Source organism: Amphiura filiformis, chromosome 2 (assembly GCF_039555335.1).
Source record: "Amphiura filiformis chromosome 2, Afil_fr2py, whole genome shotgun sequence".
Lineage (NCBI taxonomy): Eukaryota > Metazoa > Echinodermata > Ophiuroidea > Amphilepidida > Amphiuridae > Amphiura > Amphiura filiformis.
In genome coordinates, this window is record NC_092629.1 from 38,565,953 (window position 1) to 38,583,066 (window position 17,114).

The 17,114-nt window shown below is 36.4% G+C and overlaps 1 protein-coding gene across 1 annotated transcript in view; it reads left to right on the forward strand.

Annotated features, from left to right (window-relative positions):
- LOC140146187 (uncharacterized) overlaps positions 1–17,114 on the forward strand; it is a 224,846-nt gene that overhangs the window by 170,915 nt on the left and 36,817 nt on the right. Inside the window, exons 13-14 of the mRNA XM_072167962.1 lie at positions 13,063–13,145; positions 13,942–14,068. Coding sequence (XP_072024063.1) covers positions 13,063–13,145; positions 13,942–14,068 — 210 coding nt within the window. The remainder of the gene's footprint in view (positions 1–13,062; positions 13,146–13,941; positions 14,069–17,114) is intronic.

The following is a 17,114-nucleotide window of genomic DNA, read 5'->3' on the forward strand; positions in this document are numbered from 1 at the left end:
GCACCCACTATGAAGATCTATGTGCCTTTAATCTCCCACACAGGGGTGTAGATTTCAAATGGAGTCACCCATTTAGGTAACCATATTTGCAATTGGCACCACTAGTGTAAGATTAAGGTTTTGTCTTCCATTTAGGGGGTGTATGAATTTCAACTTGAATAGCCCAATTAAATATGGCCAATTAACCACAGAATTAATAATTACTATTAAGGCCAAGTAAAATAAAATACAAGTTTCTCGTCCCCGCCCGCCTCCTTTTTGGCCGCCGCCTCCTTTTGTTTACTATTTACTATTTTAAAAAAATTTAAAAAATAATAAAATAAAAAAAAAAATAAAAATTTTTTTTTTTTTTTTAATTTTTAAAAATTTTTTGACAAAGTTTGTAACTGTTTTTCCTACCCTTGCACAAACTCGAAACCACCCAAACCTTACTACATGTATACAAACCCACCAAAGCCCAACGAGCCAAATTGATTTACCCAAAATCGGACCTATATTTAGCTTTTAAACTTAGTAAATGCATGAATATATTAATAGTTTCAATTACATTATTTTTATTTTTATGGCTAATTAATTATAGGAAGTAGAAACCTTTCACATAAATTTGGAAATTAAAAAAAAATTCTAAAATTCTAAAAATACTCGAAAAAATACATTCAAGTGCAAAAGCTTTTTTCTTCTGGGTAAGAATTTTTTTCTTACGTGCAACAGCTTTTTTCTTGCAGGTTAGAAATTTGATAAATAGGCCCATGCATGCATTTTGTATATGATGACCTATTTATCAAGTTTCTAACGTGCAATAAAAAAGCTGTTGCATGTAAGAAAAAAATTATTCCCCTAATTCCCTTTTGGGGGTAAGGGCAAGGGTTTTGGATAAAAAGATTAGTTTGGCTTGGGTGAATGTATATTTGGGAATGGATTAGAGTTTGTGTAAGGGTAGGAAAACATAAAAAAAATATTTAAAAATAAAAAATAAATGTTCGGTATCTGTTTAAGTTCGGTATTGATTTCAAACCGATATAAAACCAGGAAATTGGGTATATCGAATATGCCTATTGTCAAGCTGAACAAATGTACATTTTCAATGTAACTGAATTTTGAAATATGCTTATTAGCGGACTAAAATGATACAAATCATTTGTTTTGTCATACATTGCATCAGTATACTCAAATAGCACAATATCGGTGATTAAATATACATATATTTAGCATGGCGGCCATCTTGGAAAAAATAGCAAAAAATTGAAAAATAGTAAATAGTAAAGCCCTGCCTCCTCCTTTTTTTAAAAAGTCCGGACGAGAAACTTGTTTCTTTTTTTACTTGGCCTAATCATCATTAAGAAATACAAAATAGATCTCTTTTCCTGCAGAGACAACAAATTTGGCTGATACCAATTAGGTGTAATTTGGAACATTTGTAAACAATAAAATATGCCAAAAAAAAATCAGGTTTAAAAAAAATTAGCACATTTTTAAAAAGATTGTAAATGGCTTTCAGTTGTTATCAACAAGTATAGAAATCAATGTTATTAAAAGTGATTGTTAAAATCGTGTTTGTATTAGTAGATAAAAATAGTATCTGAAGCGATTTGTAGGTCATTACGGAAACGAGACATAAATCATGTTTATCTTGGGGTGGATAAAAATAGTGCTAGGTTGATAGTGATCTGAAGCGACCGATACCAGTCAACGTTGTGGCTCTGTTTGCTAATTCAGTAATTCACCCATACCCTGACTGCTTGTTTTAATCCTATTTGCCAACGAGCCAGAAATGTTATCAGCTGTTGGTTGATCAGGTATCAAGTTCATCTGGCATGGTTGGGACGAGAAATATCAGCGGCGAGTTCAACATGCGGTTGTCCACGCATAGCACTTGTTCATGCTGGTTGTGTTCTCTATGCAAAGTATGCAACACTGCTGTGATGGTGTGTCGAATGTGTGATCTAGCCGTAGTATGTGCGTTATCGAGGTGGACTCGTGCTACGTGGTTAAGAGTTTATGATGTGTGAATGAAAGAGATGCAGTATGTAGATAGCATGATGTAGTGAGAGGTAAAATATTGCGTTTGTAATAGCTGCCTGAGGCTAATGAAATTTGATGTTAATTTTTCATGTCAAACTTTGTTTTTGAGCGATGGGGCGATTCTTTTCATTATTTGACTGTATTTCCCAGGGATGTAAGTTTTGAGGCTTTTGCCTGAATTCAGGCTTTTTTGTTGTCCAGATTTATGTTTTACAGCCTTTGTGGTGGTCATTTTTACACTGTTTTCAGGCTTATTCAGGCCTTTTGTCAAAAGTGGACTTTCATCTCTGATTTCATTATACTTGCATATTGATGATTTCAAAACAGTAATATTAATGCGTAGATCAACTTTACAGACGTTTTGCAACAGATTTGAGAACAAATTTGAGTATAATAGTTTGTTTTTATTTTAAATGAAAAGAAATTGGCAAATTTTGTAATCACCAGAAGAAATCCTTTTCATTATTGACTACAACATCTACCCCTACCGACAAGTAAGACAAACTGATGAAATCATCAGCAGGGCATGACTGACATTTAAATTGAGAGTTAAATTTTTTGATATTCCTATCTTAATTTACCGATAATTGCTGTTTCATAAAAGTTTTGGCCAAAATGAAAAAGTGATGCTTGGGCGGGTGTTGGAATCTTGGAATTAACTTGTTAGGACTCAAATCGGCATCAAGCAGGCACTACGAGTATGAGCCAAAATGGCCTCATTTCCAGCGACAAAGGTCAAAAGCTCCTATTAGAAATCATAGCTCAAACTTTGACCTTAGATTGTGGGGTATGAGTTTTTGTACCCAACATATTCAAAGGTGGCTACCTAAGGCCTTGTTTGTGAGGGATCCATTAGATCAGATTTTGTGGGATTGCAGTAAAATGTTTGTGGGCATAGATGCGTTTGTCCTGCTCATTTGTGGAAGACCTAACATTTGCCCCCAAAAAATTATTGCCGTATACACCTTGGTGAACATTTTTACTGTTGCCACTTCCCTTGACAAGTTCTAACCCTGTGAATGTTGCCTACATGGCAACTTACAGCAGGTAGCACTATGGACTCACTACAATGACCTCATCCCAGTGGCATAGTTCAATAACCTCAATAAAACAATCATAGTGCAAAATTTGACCTCAAAGTTACAGAGTATGAGTTTTTGTACCTAAATTTTCAAAGGTCAGCATGTTGTGGATCCTAGTATACTGTAGTAGCCACCTTGATTTCCACCATGATCCATCATTGCAGTCATTTTCTGTACAATTTACACAAGGCAGCCATATCAGGTGCATCCTCCTGGCCACCCGGTCTTGACAACACCGTATGGAGGAAGAGTGTAAGGTGTCAGCTGGTGCTGGTTGTCGTGATGCCCGAGATAGACCAGCATCCAGTTACACCAGGGGTTTACTTACTAAAAATAGCCAGCGTGTTAAATGTTACGGATGGTTTGTATTCCTTACACTTGGCTGGGTTTGTCAAAGCAGAGTACTAATGACCTTTTTGATGCTGCATTTTTTATTTTATTATTAGGCTAAGAAATATTATGTTTCAGGAGCTTGCAAAAATCCAACGGGTAATACATTCTTCCCCCCTCACGAAACGAACGTACGCAGCAGCTTTTAAATGTACCATTTTTATTTATTTATGTCAGAAGACAGGGAATTGTGGATGCATACCTTTAATGTGATGTACATGCTCAACATGACATGGTTGTTTTTAAAGCCTGGTACTATCAGTTATGATGTTACGCAGAAAATTATTAATTTTGTTGTTAACTTTAAAAACAATGAAAAATATGTACAATTTATTAATACACTTAGTACTTACTTCAATGGCGAAAAATTATTCAATTTATGTTAATGCGTGCATGTCATTCTAATTTATGATGCTAATAAATCTGCAATGGTATGATTTTTTGCCAATTATAAATAAGCCAAATAAAGTATAGCACAGCTAAAAATAGCCTTGCTTGAAATTTGCCCAATTATACTCTCTTGGCTTTGCTATGTTGAGACACTTCTGTGCTGTAGTGCCATGAGATATCAATTTGAAATTAGATTTATTTCCGAATCACTAAACCCCTGCATAGGAGACAGTTAAATAAACAGTGCTGTCAATGTATAGCTCATAATCACATGCTTGGCTCACATAATTTACAGTATTAAAGTGATAATTATTAACTTGATGTGATGTTCGCTTTTGATCTTTCACTGTCATGCTTGGCCTTGAAATGGTCACATTATGTCCTACTTCTATACACAAATTAATATAGTATCGGCACGTTGTACCTGTTCTAGTGTCCTTGATATAAGTAGGGCATGCATGGACTAAAATAGTTTCACTCATCGGTCATCCAAGTAGGGGGTAAGCGTCGGTTTAAAATAGTTTCATTCGTAGGATCCGGGTAGGGTCAGGATGCTGTGATGATTATGACACCATTGGCAATAACCACAGGGTCGTGCGTCTTGCTGTGTCACTAAATCTGCTCATGCAGTATTGTGGATGTTCAGCTGCAATGGCAGAAGTGGCATCAGATATCAGTTCATCAATTTGCTGAGGACTTGGGTAGATACCATAAACATGGACATTTTTGTACTACGTGAATTTTCACGCTTTTTTGCACGATCTTGAGCTGTGAATCTGGAGTACAATTTAACATGTGTGCAAAAATATGAAATTCAACACTGTTAGTGTGTAAATCTATATGGTCGCATGTCACAAATTGGTCACCCAAAAATGGAGGAGCCGTAACATGAAAACACTTTTTTCACACTTCAAGTTTGGTTTATTCTAAAAGTATAGTACCTATTGTGGAAAGTTTGGTGTCATTTTGTAGATAATTATGTTCTTTATCAAATACAAATAACCCCAAGTCAATTGGACAACTACTTTGAGATTTATACTTCAATATGTAAGATGTGTCAATGGGGGAGCCGGGGCGGGGGAGCCCCATAGGGTTGTACACAAAATTGTGAAAATATGGCAAACTTCAAACCGTTGTATCTTAAAAAGTACAACTAGCATGGACCACAAATTGCACATATATCATCCTAGATTGTAGATCTACCTCATAGTAGATCAACTGTAACAAAAGATGTAACTAATTAATTGCCTAATTAAATGCTAATTAAGACAGTTTTCCCTATATGTTACTGTACAAAGTGTACACGTAATGCTCTGACATTTCAAAATGGCCCATCTTTGGCCCGAGTCATCCTGCTTATTCAAAAGTACACATATTTTTAAGGAAATTTGATGAGGAATTCAATTATGCTATTAGTTTTAGTGCCAGAAATGGAGGAAAAAAGTTTTGATTGATTAATGTCATAAAAATTGTAAAATTATTTTACAATTTTTGACCACCCTGTATGTTTAACACAAGGGATACCAAATTCTTTCTTCCTAATTTGTTTGAAGGGCCCATGAAATGTCTTTCTGAATCCATATTTATTTTGAGCTGCATAGCTTTCAGAAAAGAAAAATATGGGGTTTACTGTGACAAGAAAGATGCTAATTTTGTTCATGTTCCACCCTGTATATTTCTTACCCACCCTGTATTATGATGTTATATTTTGTTGATTTGGCATCCTTGTAATATAAGCTTTCCAGAAATATATACTTTTAATGGTCTAAAATGTATTAATTAAAAGTTGTGTTGAAGTGAATCACAATTGGTGATATTTTCTTCATTTTACATTATGTTACACAAAAGATGACCAATTCATGACATGCGACCATATAGAAAACCTGAACTTTAGATTAAAAAATTTACAAAAATGTTTCACATTGTGGACCGAAATTTCAAGAGCAATATTGCGACTTTGGCTTTGATCTATAGATACAACAAGGGCTTTGACACCAATCTTCTCATTTGTTTGAGCTTGTGATTGTGCATAATATGTTGACCTCATTTTGTCTTTTGCAGATGCCAGTCATCAAATTAAAAAATTTTTGTTTTAAAATACATTGATTGATCAAAGAAAAATGTGACATATAATGTTGCTGTCTACAATAGATAGTAGCAAATGTTGCTGTCTACAGTAGATAGCAGATTCTTTATAAATGGCTAATTAATTCCACATTAAAGGCCTATTCAGCATTTGCTCATTTGAAAAATCATCAAAATTCAGTTTTTTTTTGCACCTTTATTAGTTAGCATAGATGTGCTAACATAGCCTGCAAGTGGTAAAGCTTCAATTCTTAGAAGGAAAATAGTTCAGGTGGTCACAAAGGAAATATGAAAACTGTTTACAGTAACATCATTATGCCTCCACCTGAGGTATTATGTTTCCTGGTTGTCCGTCCATCTGTCCGTCCGTCCGTCCGTCCGAGCTTGCGGGTCCAATTTCTCGGAACTGGTAAGATGTAAAGTGATGCAATTTGGTGGAGGGATGGTCATTGGCGGTCTTCACATGCCAGTAGGTTTGGTTAGTGGTTCAAGGTCACTCAAGGTCATCTAGGGGTCATCAGAGGTCAAATTAGCAAAAACCGTCATATGGGCCAACTGGTAAGATGTATAGTGATGCAATTTGGTGGAGGGGTGGTCATTGGCGGTCTTCAAATTCCAGTAGGTGTGGTTAGTGGGTCAAGGTCACCCAAGGTCATCTAGGGGTCATCTGAGGTCAAATTAGCAAAAACCATCATATGGGCATGAGTACTGTAAACATGGGCATGAACCTTGGTGGGTACTGTAAACATTTAGAACCAAATTTTTTTAAGGTCATTTTGGGGTCATCCAAGGTCACCCACAGGTCATCTGAGGTCAAATAACTTAAAACTGTCGTATGGGCATGAAACTTGGTGGGTACAATAAACATTTGGAGTCAAATTTTTGGACGGCCATTTTGGGGTCATCCGGGGTCACCCAGGGTCATCTGAGGTCAAATAACTTCAAACTGTTGAATGGGCATGAAACTTTGTGGGTACAGTCAACATTTAAAGTTTAATTTTTGGAAGGTCATTTCGGGGTCATCCAAGGTCATCTAGGGGTCAGCTGAGGTCAAATTAGTAAATACTGTCATATGGGCATGATACTTGGTGGGTACATTCAACATTTAGAGCCAAATTTCGGGTTGAAATTGCACGGTTCAAATGATACGCCTCAAGGTGGAGGCATTGTGGCCGACGCTTTGCGTCGAGAACCGCGCAAGTCGAGAACCGCTCTAGTTTTTATATGATTTTCGGCAAATATTTGCTACTTTTTGTTGATCAAAGTGGCTATCTTCTGAAGATAGCAAATTCAACAGCCTGTACTTTGCAGAGTAAAGGCTACATCATCAGTGCATTTGACAAGATGCTATCTACTGAAGACAGCCAATTCATTACAGCCTGTGTGTTGAATCCACCTATCTTATCATCATGAGTTTGAACCATAATACATATTCAACAAGCTGCTATCTTCTGAAGATAGCAAATAATACAATCTATCACTTGAGTTTGAACCATAATACACATTCATTCACCAAGTTCTGAAAATAGCATCCTTTGATTCATATGAGTAAATAAGAAGACCTCAAGGCGTTTTAATCATTAAATATTTACCAGAGTTGCTCTCCCGAGGATTGCAAATTTATCAGCCAGTCTTGTTGAGTAGAGACCATAAGGCGAACATACCATAATTGAGTTTGAACAACAAGTCATATGACATCTGGTGATCCTATCTTCTGGAGATAGCAAATTATTCAAAACACCCTAGATTAAAGAAGAGTAAAAATCCAACACCAGTATGTCATGATTTGGCTAATAAGACAAGACATTTATTTACTCAGATGCTATCTGTTGAACATAACATGCTCATAATTTACTCTATTAGACTACCGAGACATGAGTTTGAACCTTAACACTATTTTCTGAAGACATCAGATTCTTCAGCGTGTCCCTTTTTTAGTACGGTATGTCATGATTGAGTTATTACCACAATTTAGTCTACATTAGGCTCGTAACAAATAGCGCCTGGCTTTCACATGAGTAAAAGAGTGTGTAGTCCTGACCAGTTTCAACTAACTAAAAGTAAGAAATTTTGCATTATAATTTGTTAGTTTTGTATCAATTCTTATCTACAGAATGTGTGCAAAAAGCGTGCCAAATACTAAATGGTCTCTTGTTCTTTAGGATTATTTTGGAAGTTTGTAATATTCTAATGAAACATGAGCACTCAGAAAATAATGATCGCACTCAAATAGATGCAGCTCTATAGAATGTGTTTGAAACCTCGCAATCAAGGATGGACACATACCATGTTTGCATAATTTTTATGTAAACCATGTTGAATTTGAAATCACGCCTGGTTCTTTGTGTGTGATAGGTCACACGTGTTTCAAATCAAGATTTGCAACTTGGAAGTGACAGGCTGCGTTCAAAGGATTTGGGGTTATTATCAGTTGATGTTGAAATCACTTTTAGATGTAATGTTCCGGATGACATAATTGAAGAGCAACGACTGTTGAGAGGCTGTCCTCTGTCTGGCCTGATTCTACAGACGAGGTGAACTTGGTTGAGAAACTGTTCATCCACAGATGTGGGGGTGTTTGCGTATGTGTACATGTATGTTTTAGTGTAAGTGTGTATGTTGGGGTGCGCTGGTCTGGATGACATTTGCAGGGTGGCTCATGATGAGAGATATGGTCTGGCCTGGTTTTTCAGGGGGTCATCACTTGAACAGCTTGCATTACTGATGAAACACTTACAACCTTTAGTTTAAGTGACAGGACTGGTCTACAGGCCCGATCAACTTTGAGTTTGCGTTTTAGGAGATATTTGAAAGGTCCATCCACCCGTAAGGCCCCTAACAGTCAATTTTGAGTTTCCCGTCACATAATTTCTGAAAACAATTGAGGTAACTTTTTCATTATTCATTATTCATTATTTGTCTGCCTTTCATTATATGACCAACATGCATGTAAAATGTGTTGTTATTTGCCGCTCACTCACTTGAAGATGGATGTTTAGCCCAAATGAGATTCAAAAGTATATACAAAGAGTCTGCAAGGTTGACAGCAAAATGTATGTTTTGATTTTGATTTTTCCACAAAAAATAAAAGGATATTCATATTTTTTTTTTGCAAATATAACCAGTTTTTATTGGTATTTTTTGGAAAATCACAATAATGAATTCAAGTGAGGGTCAGAAAATGAAGTGAGGGCGGGTGACGGGAAACTCAAAATCGACTTTCCTTGGCCTAAACCGGAAAACGCAACCCAAGTCGGACCCTCAACCCCTTGACAAAATATTGCCAGAATCAAAATATCAGAATTAATATCAAACCTTATTTCTGGGTAATCTTGAAATTAACCCTATTGTCTTTTTGACCTCGCCGATCCTTTAGGGTCACCTATAGCCCATTTGGGGTCACCTATGATCCATTTGGGATCACCTATGACCCATTTGGGGTTGGTTACCCACTGCTTGGGATCCACTGGTGTAGCAACCGATTCATGTGTAAAGAAATGGTCAAATGCCATTTCGTAATTGGTATAAAGTGTATGCAATAAACCAACCAGAACAGTATAACAATTGAAATGGCAGCCATGTTGGAGGACAGTTCTAAGATAGCTTGAGATGACAGAGGGACAGGTCTCTAGATCGATTCCACAACCATTCATACCTGTTTTATTGTATTATCATTGCCCTGTGGTACCTTAAATGGAAGACAGAATTTTATTTAAATGAGGATGACTCTGTCATCAGTGACATTGTATTGAATACCTTCTATAACAATAACTCAAGTAAAAAGTTATTCTGCGGAGTGCGGATATATTTTTTCATTACTTCGGTGCAAATATCACATTACAATTTGCCCCCATGTATACCAAAGCCACCAAAAAATGAGAGCTCCACTTTATTGCATAGTTTATGTGGATATTCATGCACATTAAATTCTTCAAATTACACCAGTTAAAGAGTTACGAGATGAGATAAAAATTTGTTAGATGTGGGCCGTGGTCGCCAACATTTATATGAAACCGAATATTCAGTAAGCCTGTACGGCATGCTATTTATAGAAATTGTTGTGAGTCAATACCGCTGATGGGAAATTGAAGTCAAGAAGAACATCATGTAATCATATGTCTATACCGTACACTACATGGAGTCTTAATGGGCTAAAATATTCCATTTTAAATCCACACTACCTCTGTGTAAGATATTGGAAATATCATCCATGGGGTTGGGTCGTTGGGAGTATGAATTTCTAATGGAATGAACACATTAAGCAGTTCCATTTGAATTCAATACACCCTCTGAGAAAGCTTTAACCCGATTCATCCACAGAGTGAAGGTGAGTTTCAAATCTAGTTGGTAAATGTGGTAATTCCATTTGAAATTCATACTCCCCTGTAGCAGATATTACCTAAATCTTCCACGGTGGTAGTGTGGATTTTAGACCTGTTATTGACTGTTGTATGTGTCGTATTATCGTCGATATGGCCCTAAATCCAACACTTCGGAAGAAATTGTCCTTTTTTGACACTTCACGGCACACATCAAAAAGAAAAGAAATGAAATTTAGATGCTATTTTGTACAAATAAGCTTACCGTACGATCATGTTTTCATCAGAAAGTTGAAAATTTCGACACATGTTGATTGTTACAAGTATTTTCCCCCCGACAGTGTTGAATTAGAAATCATGTGTCGATAACATGAGCACAGGGATGATTGTTGATCTGTCACGCTGGAATGAGCCTGTTACAAAAGCTGGTGGGAATTGCCCTGAAGGAAGAAATATCCCAATTTGTCACTTTTGAAATGCTCTCTTTTTCCATTCATATTGGTATAACATGAGGAGATAAAGCAGCATTGTGCTGAATGAGATACATTCATGTCAAAATATAAAATTATCCAATATATTGAAATAACTAATTTTGTAATTTAGCTTTAGTGTCAATTTTGTGCGCAGTATTATTGTATGATTTCCAACATGGATAACTTGTGCCTCATCAACAATGTATATTTTCTTGGGCATACTAGCTAGTCATAGCCATGAATGAGGCGTTTCTTTTCTCAGCTGTTAAAAGGTTTGTTCATTATTGACACGGAGGAATCATGTATCTGTAGACTCAAACTTATTTAATGAAATGGTGTCGAGGATTTAGTTAAAGCTAATTTAGTTAAGGCTGTAAATATAATAGTATGTGAAAGGTTAGAGACCTTTTTTAAAACATGTCATACATGCAACTCTCATATGAAACTAACTCGAAATATTGAAAGTATAATAAATTATATATTGTATGATTTCCAACATGTATAGCTTGTACCTCATCTCATAGATGCATTGTATATTTTCTTGGGGCACTAGTGCAGGCAAGCTAGTCGTAGCTGTGAATGAGGAGTTACTTTTCTCAGCTGTTTAGGTTTATTGATGCCAGTGGAGGAGTCATGTGTCCTTTACTACTACTAGACTTTTAAATTATCTAATGAAATGCTGATGATTGCATTTAGTTCAGGCTGGAATACAGTAGGTTAGAGTCCTTTTTATTTTGCCTCTATAAAAAGCCAGAAAGGACAACTTTATGTCTTGCTAGATGTCTTCTGGCAATGGGCTATTCATTTTGAAATCCATATACCCCCATGGAAGACATGAGTATGAATTTCAAATTTCAATTACCTGAATGGCTGACTCCATTTGAAGTCAACACCCACCGTTTGAAAGATTAAGGTCATATCTTCCATAGGAGATGTGTAGATTTCAGGTGGAATAGCCCAATCTGTTGTATGATGTATGTGACCGTTGACCAGTCATCATAGGTAGTGGTAGGTTGTTGGTACAGTATAAAGGGTCAGTAGATGCAGTAGCGTATCAGGCAGGAGGTAGAGAGTGCCCCTCCAGATGGCTTTGACCAGGCTGGCCAAGTTCTTCTACCGGGCATTATTATGTGAATCTTCTTTTTAGCCCGGTAAACACCTTGATTTTTGGATAAATTAGTGTAAAATTGCAAATGACCAGGTAAACACTTTCAAGTGTTTACCTGGTGAAAATTGTTAAAACAATTTTCACCAGGAAATTGACAACTTGCCCCTGATACATGACTTGACATCATGACAAAAGCAGGGTTGTAATTGAATACCTGAAATGAAGAAGAGGCCCAACTCCATCAAAACTGTTTTTAAAAAAAAAAAAAAAAACTTAATATTTGGAAACGTTTTATCTAGGCAGAATGTTTTCATCTTCAGGGGACCTTTAATACATGAACATACAATATTACATACATTTGAAATTATATATATGATGTTTCCATGACAACGGTACAGGATTTAATACTGAGCTGGAGTTGGGCCCTTCTTCCACTAATATACTGCAAGTGTCAGTTCTGTAAGCAGATGTGTTATAAATATCTACAGAAATTTGGTAATTATCCATATTTAGTCATATTTAGCAAGAAAGTTTATTGTAGTGGAAAGCAGATTTCATGGATGAACAAAATTCCTTTTAACCCAATATTTGTGGAAGAAGGGGCCCAACTCCATGGAGTTGGACCTTTCTTCCTTGAAAACTATGATTAAGTGTATGTGAAAGACTATTTAGAGAGAGGATTTTAGTCCTTCTTTCACACACAAGGAAGAACAATCTGTTGGCAATAAAATGCTGGGTCTTACTCATTTTTGTAAAAAATTGGAGTTGGGCCCTTCTTCCGCTCAGGTATTCAATTTTGTTGTGCATATTCCCACCGCTGCAACATTTCACTAATCCAGTTGAAGTGCATACACTTTATTTTGTCAACTTGAATACGATTTCAGAATGATTTCTAAAACCACTTTCTAAGCAACTTAGATGAGAAGATGATAGAGGACTGGTAACATCACTGCACTGCTCTTCTCTGAAATCTGACTCAATGGCTCAGTTGGTAGAATATCAGTCCAGTGGTCTGAAGGTCCCAGGTTCAAGTCTTGGATGGTCAGTGAATTTTTCACTGGCTGTCATTTATGTATTTGGAGATTTGTGTTAAAAAAAGCCTTTCTCAAAATTAACTTGCCACATAGTTTAACCTTATTTCTGTAATTATTTATGTTTAAAATTGTTTTCATTTTTTCTTTGGTTTGTTTCAGGACAACTCCAACTTGTACATGGTGCTGGAATTTATTAGAGGGGGTGAGATGTTCTCTCACCTACGGAGAATTGGTCGATTCAGGTAAAAATCATTTTATCGTAAATATTCTAAAATAGTGTTATCCAAGAACAAATGAATGGGCAATATCAGCATTTCAGGGTTTAATATATCTTCGGACCACCCTGAAATGCTGATATAACCCCCCCCCCTCCTTCAGCCCAACTGACTATTAATCTTATCATATCTCTGATTGGCTCAATATAATTGTGTTCACATTGTCGGACGTACACTCCGGCGGAACTTGATCGGCGCAAGTTGCTAGGAGTAGCGGTAGGTGCTGCCAGGAGTAGTGGCAGTGTGAACGATGGTCAGCGTAAGTTCCGCCAGGCGTACGTCCGATGATTTACTCCTGACAAAAGTCAGGAGTAGCGAGCTGGGTGTAACCTCCGCCAGGCGTAAGTTGCAATGTGAACGCTGCTACGCCTGGCCCCCAGTGTAAGTTTGACCTTTTGTTGGTCGGAACTAAGAAATTACATATCGCGTGATTGAAAAAGGTCACAGAAACACCGGAAGTGGAGCCGGTGTTTACGCCGACCAGAAGTGAATGCTTGGTGGATCTGGTCGGCGTAGTGCTAGGAGTAGGCTATGTGTGGACACACGGTAGGAGTAGCAAAAATATTTGTGGAATTTTTATCAATGTCAGCGTATGTTTACACCACCAGGTGTAACTCAAAATGTGAACAGGACTTATATGGCATAGCCCTCTTTGTAATCAATCAAAATAGTTCTTAGATCGTAAATCGCCTGGAAGTGTCCATGGGGTTAACTTTTGAAAATGCTGATGACCGATATTTCTGACATGATTCTTCTCTTCCAGTGAACCACATTCAAGATTCTATGCAGCACAGATAGTCCTTGCATTTGAGTATCTTCATTACTTGGACCTCATATATAGGGATCTCAAGCCAGAGAACCTGCTTATTGACCAGGAAGGCTACATCTCAGTAAGTACTAACAGTCCTACTAGTCATAACAGTTGATTATACTTTTAAAGAGGAAGTCCTACCGGAGCAGTTCTTCTGGGGTGAACCAAACCTGTATGGTTATCAAATTTATCAGTGACAAGTTATTTCTGAATTTGACAGGTGCTAATTGATGTTTTCATATTATTGTATCAATTAGCACAGTCAAATTCAGAGATAACCTTTTCACTGATTAAATTTGATAACCAGGCTGGTTTGGTTCACCCTGGAAGAACAGCTCTAACAGGGCTTCCTCTTCAATAGCTGCCAGTGTTTTATTACAGCTGGAATCAATTAGTTTTCTATCAAATGCCTCTTTCACTTTTTCAACAGTGAATAATTTTTTGTTGTTTTTTAAGCTTGTGTATTAAACTTGTCTGATCTGACTGGAATATTTGGCATAGTATTTTCAAAATTTGCTGCTTTCACTATTCAAGAGTGGTAGTTTGTATCAAGGAGCATATGGGGTGTATAGACATGAGGGATATGCATGAATGTATTACATAAACAACATGCCAGCATCATGTGTAGTAGTACCATATTTTGTTACTTGTACAGAATTTTATGAAATGTCCTACAAAGGGGACACAAATTGTGCATGTTGTTTAATATTACAGTATTCGTCTGATTATTTTATTTTTTTTAATCATTAATAGAGTATGACATGTTTTTTAGGTTAACCATGAATGATCCTAGCATTTAGGTCTAGGTCCAGGGACACTCCCAAACCAAAAAAATAAATAACTAAATTTTTTTTTTTTTTTTTTTTTTTTTTTACAATTTCTGGAATTTTTTGAAAAATGGGGGCACTATACTCGGGCGAATACAGTACCACAAAATTCATACCTTGAAACAATGTTAGTTTCTAGTTACTATAACAAAATTTCATATTTTTGTGTGTTGTTAAATTCAGGACCTAACTTGTCTGACAATAAAATCCTCACCGAAATTACCACTTGTGCAGTAATTCCATTGGATTTGGCTTGGCTATTCCAGTTAAAATCCATACACCCATATGAAGGATGTGGCTTAAAATCTTCCATACAGGGAGTGTTAGTTTGAAATGGATTTACCTGAATGGGTGACTTCATTTGAAATCTCCACCCCATGGTGTGGGAGATTAATGTCATGTCTTTCATAGGGGGTGTATGGTTTTCAACTGGAACAGCCCTTTGCACCAGTGAGGACTGGTCACTATAGGTGTAGTCCTATACCCATTCATATGTCAGATCACATGCGATATGTGCCTATCATTGAGGTCAGGAGCCCCCATGGAAAACTTGGCAAATAGTACAGTATGCAAGGGCTGCTTTTTTTCATCTATAGATTACGTACGTTCAAAAAGTTTGCAATTCAATATTGGATGGGGGAAAAAAATTTTGAGCACTATTTTGAAAAATTGAAATACACCTGAATGGCATTACCCTATACTTTGTTCTGCGAAAATTATTTGGCTTTTGTTACTGTGCGCATCAATAAAATTACAACTTAACACTTGCGTAAATTCACATTACACATGCTCCAGTCACACATTGCGCATTGCGCTACTAACTTATGTGCTGCGCCTTGTGCAGTTTACGCCATTATACGAGGGTCATTCAAAAAGTTCTACCTGTTGGTTCATAACTTTTGTTTTGTTAAAGGTAGCTACTTGAAAATTTGCATACATATAGTTCGCAATGTCACCTACAGGTGGTGAAAAATTCATGTCAAGACCATTTTCAGATTTTTGTTGGTAACCTGAAAACCACAGTAAGATATGGTTCACCGGAAACGGTCAAAATATGTACAATATTTACAAAGGCGTCTCAAGTAAAGTGTGTTGAAGATCCCATAATTATTCCATTTGGTCATGTTATACAGTAAAAACTGTATAAAACACAAGAATAATTATAGAATTATATGTACTGGTTAAACAGTTGCCACAAACTGAAAATGATGGACATTAATATGCACAAAACTAATAGAACAAATAGCCAGTGTAATAAAATTATTATAAATGACCACAAACACAGTTTATGAAGATATTGACTCTAATAAAACATGGTGTAAAATGGTGGCATTATGTCGCTTTCTTTTGGAATAAAATACCACAATAGATCACAAAGGAATTAAATATACTTTTTGACTGAAAAATGTGTTATAAAATAGTAGCTTTAACTTTTATATTTTATCTAAAAGCGTTTAGCTAGAAAAGTCACGCTGTAGGGATGTACACTATGCTGATTATCAATACCTGAGATGTTACAAGATATCCCTCTAAAAATTGGAATTCTGGGTAATTTCTGTCCATCAAAATTTTACTTTTTCAGTCACAGATGATGTTTTGGACTGTAAGGTGTATATTCATTCACAATTTATATTGTTACTAATATGAGTTTTTTGTTTAAGGGGAAGTTCGTACATTGGCTGCACGCATGTTTTCAAGTGCACTATCCAAAGATGCGTCACCGTTTCCGGTGTACCATATCTTACTGTGTTTTTCAGGTCACCAACAAAAATCTGAAAATGGTCTTGACATGATTTTTTCACCACCTGTAGGTGATATTACGAACTATATGTATGCAAATTTTCAAGTAGCTACCTTTACAAAACAAAAGTTATGACCCAACAGGTAGAACTTTTTGAATGACCCTCGTATATCAATAAACCATGCTGTGCATCTCATTTTGTTTTTGCCAATTATAAATAAGCCAAGACAGTTAGGTAAATTACTAGAAATTAAATGCCCCTAAAAAAAAGGCTTTTTAAACACACTCACTACTACTGGGGTTGAGTCAACATGGTCAAGTACCACATGTAGTAGGCTGCAGAATCTGCAGATGAACGAAAGAATAAGGAGATGCAGGATTGTTTGGGGACAATAAATTCTTAGAACAGTGAGATTCTCATTAAGAAAATATATCAAATTGAATTAAAACAAAAATACAGCAAAGTGCTTTAAACAAGAACAACAAATCCAAGCGTGAGAGGCAACTAGTAATTTACTCGTAGGAATCACAGCCAGATATATATCCGAATGTGGTAT